The sequence below is a fragment of the Ochlerotatus camptorhynchus genome, unplaced genomic scaffold (assembly GCF_037179485.1).
Source record: "Ochlerotatus camptorhynchus isolate MF236.1 unplaced genomic scaffold, CSIRO-AGI_Acam_v1.1 ptg000328l, whole genome shotgun sequence".
NCBI lineage: Eukaryota > Metazoa > Arthropoda > Insecta > Diptera > Culicidae > Ochlerotatus > Ochlerotatus camptorhynchus.
The window spans coordinates 4740517-4744332 of record NW_027040816.1 but is presented as its reverse complement, the minus strand read 5'-3'; the positions used below and the strand labels follow the sequence as shown (position 1 = coordinate 4744332).

General features: G+C 43.9%; 1 protein-coding gene across 1 annotated transcript; it reads left to right on the top strand.

Moving 5' to 3' along the window:
• The first annotated feature begins 809 nt into the window (after positions 1 to 809).
• Positions 810 to 3608, top strand: ERp60 (disulfide-isomerase A3). Its single transcript, XM_065230073.1, has 3 exons — positions 810 to 1115; positions 1418 to 2263; positions 2496 to 3608. Exons 1-3 carry the CDS (start codon positions 955 to 957, stop codon positions 2965 to 2967), a joined length of 1479 nt encoding a protein of 492 aa, XP_065086145.1. The 5' UTR covers positions 810 to 954; the 3' UTR covers positions 2968 to 3608.
• Positions 3609 to 3816: the final 208 nt, after the last annotated feature.

Here is a 3816-nt window from a genome sequence, read left to right as displayed (position 1 = left end):
AGGGTTTTTATTGTAATATTTAGAGTTGTTCATTATTGTTTATGATCGAATCATGTTAACAATAAAATAAATGAAAAATACGATAAAAATCATTGTAACAACATTTTATTATGTACATTCATTGTACAGCTAGATAGCAGTTTTGCCGTTTTCGGAAGAGTACAACATTATAACAATCATTTTTATTGTAGACAATAAATATTAATGTTAGAGCATTGTTTCCACTGAAAATTTCACTGTAATTTTTTTTTCGGGTACACTTACAACAAGCTGCGAATACAAAATGACAAGGCCAAAACGCAATGGGAGACTGAAGCGATATGAAAATGAATCGCATGACAGTTTTATCAGGGTTATTTTCGATGTTATACCCCGTTCACATTACAGCCTATATCACGTAATATAGGCTGTCTTGCAATGAGCACTCATACATAGGATTTCCAGTGAAAACTAGATGTATGAGTGCTCATTGCAAGACAGCGTATATCACGTGATATACGCTGTAATGTGAACGGGGTATTAAAGAAATCGGATAGCTCTGGAATGATTTATCATGCACTGACGACATGGTAAATTCGCTCAGTGTGTTCAACAGTAATTTCAAATCTCCATTCAGGACCACCCTAAACATTCAAGCAAATTCCTTTCGAAAACATTCGCATCAAACCAGCGTTCGAAACAACCGACCAATCACCGATCGCCAACGAACCATCAACCGGTAAATAACCATTAGCGAAAAAGAGACAACGTTTGCTCGCCCTGGCCCGAGGTCGGTGCACCGGCAAAACTACATCACTGCTTGTCGTCGTCCACCATTTCGGTCCGTCTTGTTGGCCACGTCTGCTCGTCGAACTTTTCGGTGGATTTGTAATCAATTTACATCAGTCAGTCAGTGCTTCAACCGGATACTTTATACCGGGTTTCGGGTGTGGTAATTTAGTTCGAAAGTGCAAAATGTTCTCCGCGAAAGTGATCACCGCGGTCGCTTTGGTGGTCGTTCTGGGTCTGCAGTCGGCGTTCGCCGGCGAAGCCGACGTCCTAGACCTGACCGATAGCGATTTCTCGGCCCGAGTCGCCGAAACGGAAACTACGCTGGTTATGTTCTACGCACCATGGTGAGTAATTCCGGTTGGTGGATCTTTATGGGGTTTTATTTAATGATGAGGCAATTTCACAACCGGATCATCCGGAGCGTGATGATGAGTAGGAATTTTCCATTTCTTGAAAGGTATTGATTAGTCGAACATCATTAACTGCTGCAAAGTACTTTTGGCTTTGTTGTACGGGATGTCATAATAGAAACGGGGCTAGGTGTCGAATTGTTCAGTACTACTGTCATGTCAGACTATAGGCCGGTATGCGTTCCGGTTAGGAATTAGTTGATTTTAAAATGTGACCGTTACTTTCGATTTTACAGGTGCGGCCACTGCAAGAAACTGAAACCCGAATATGCCAAGGCAGCCGAGCTTCTGCGCGGAGAGGATCCGCCGATCGCTCTGGCTAAGGTTGATTGTACGGAAGGTGGCAAGGATACCTGCGGCAAGTTTTCCGTGTCCGGTTACCCTACGTTGAAGATCTTCAAGAATGGAGAAGTCTCCCAGGAGTACAGCGGTCCACGTGAGGCCATCGGTATTGCCAAGTACATGAAATCGATCGTCGGACCAGCTTCCAAGGATCTTCTTACATTGGAGGCTTTCGAGGCGTTCCTGAAGGTGCAGGAAACCAGCGTTGTTGGTTTCTTCCAAAAGGAATCGGACCTGAAGGGTGTCTTCCTGAAGTATGCCGACAGCCAGCGTGAACGTCTGCGATTCGGACACAGCAGCGCCAAGGAAGTGCTGGACAAGCAGGCTGAAACCGATGCCATCTATCTGTTCCGTGCCAAGCAGCTGTCGAACAAGTTCGAACCGGACTTCGTCAAATTCGACGGCAAGACCAAGGAAGATTTGGCCACCTTTGTCAAGGAACACTTCCAAGGACTGGTTGGAGTTCGTACCCGTGATAACCTGAACGATTTCAAGAACCCGCTGGTCGTGGTTTACTACGTTGTCGATTATGTCAAGAACCCGAAGGGAACCAACTACTGGCGCAATCGGGTACTGAAGGTCTCCAAGGAGTTTGTCGGACGTGTTAACTTTGCTGTCAGCGCCAAGGATGACTTCCAGCACGAGCTGAATGAGTACGGCTATGACTACGTCGGTGACAAGCCACTGGTGCTGGCTCGTGATGAAAAGAACCAGAAGTTCATCATGAAGGACGAATTCTCGTAAGTTATCTCACCTTTTGTTTGTTTGACTTTGCTGATAAGCTGTTCTTTCGAAAATAATTTCGCGATATCTCCGGCATGAAGCATTACCACGTCATGCTGTGATTGTGCTGTGCCACACGTACTACACAGTAAACGAAATTTGGTATTGTATCAAAAACCGATGCATATCGATCAGGTCGAAAAAGATGATGGGTGAATATTAACGAACGATTTTCTGCACTTCTTACAGAGTTGAAAACCTGCAGGCCTTCGCCACCGAACTGGAGGAAGGATCCCTGGAACCGTACGTCAAGTCGGAACCCATCCCAGAGAGCAACGATGCTCCGGTCAAGGTTGCCGTTGGCAAGAACTTCGAAGAGCTCGTCATGAACAACGGTGTTGATACGCTGATTGAGTTCTACGCTCCGTGGTGCGGACACTGCAAGAAGCTGACCCCAATTTACGAGGAGGTGGCCGAAAAGTTGAAGGGCGAAGATGTCGCCATCGTGAAGATGGATGCCACCGCCAACGATGTACCGCCGACGTTCGACGTCCGTGGATTCCCGACGCTGTTCTGGCTGCCCAAGAACGAAAAGACCAGCCCACAGCGATACGAGGGTGGTCGCGAAGTCGACGATTTCCTGAGCTACATCGCCAAGCACGCCACCGACGAGCTTAAGGGCTACGACCGCAAGGGCAATGCCAAGAAAATCGAACTGTAATCTCACAGAGGCGACGAGCATACTTGTAGAGGGGGGATGAGACAACAGGACAATACTTGTTCTGTAAATCTCCATGCGGGAGCGAAATCAAGAAAACCTACCACTTCATCTATTTTGTTTTTTCCCGGACGTACTGAAAAACTGTAAATTTTCATTCCTATTTGTCAAACTATAGCTCATGGTGTTTTTTTTTTTCAAGTTGAAATTTGACCTACGACTTCCATTTCAGTACTACCATCAAAGCACATTTTCCGTTAGTCTGTGTTATAGCAAAAAAAAAAGTGATTAAACAAAAGAATGATTACGAGAGCTAAAATTTCCGCACTTTCGTGCAAACAAACGACAGAACGTGCATTTATGTTCAGTATCTCAGACCAGCGTCTGGCCGTGGAAATGTTTGGACAACAAAAAAGCAGGTACAAAACATATGAAGGAAGGACGCAAAACGCTTAGTATGTCAACAACTGAGAGGCATATGTGGAATACCATTCGAATTAACCACGTTTCTGAAATTTATACTTAGGTACAGTGGATCAACATTTAGTAAAGGGAGTTAATTCTTTATGTGGATTAATTTTGTCAAGATCTTACAAAAGTTGAATAAAGTTTCTAATTTTTTTTTTAAGATTAACTAAACGTAAGTCATAAATGTTTTTGCTTGTATTTGGATAGAATGGAAAGAACTTTCAATATGATCTCCTCGTAGGTTTCATTCATAGACAGTAATAGAGAGTAAATTTCGCGGAATTTTTCAAATTTCCCGTTTGTGCGGTATAATCTACATTTAAATTAAGGATTAATCCCGGGTTATTGAATTTGGTTCTGCGTTCGAAGTTTTCAAAATTTGTC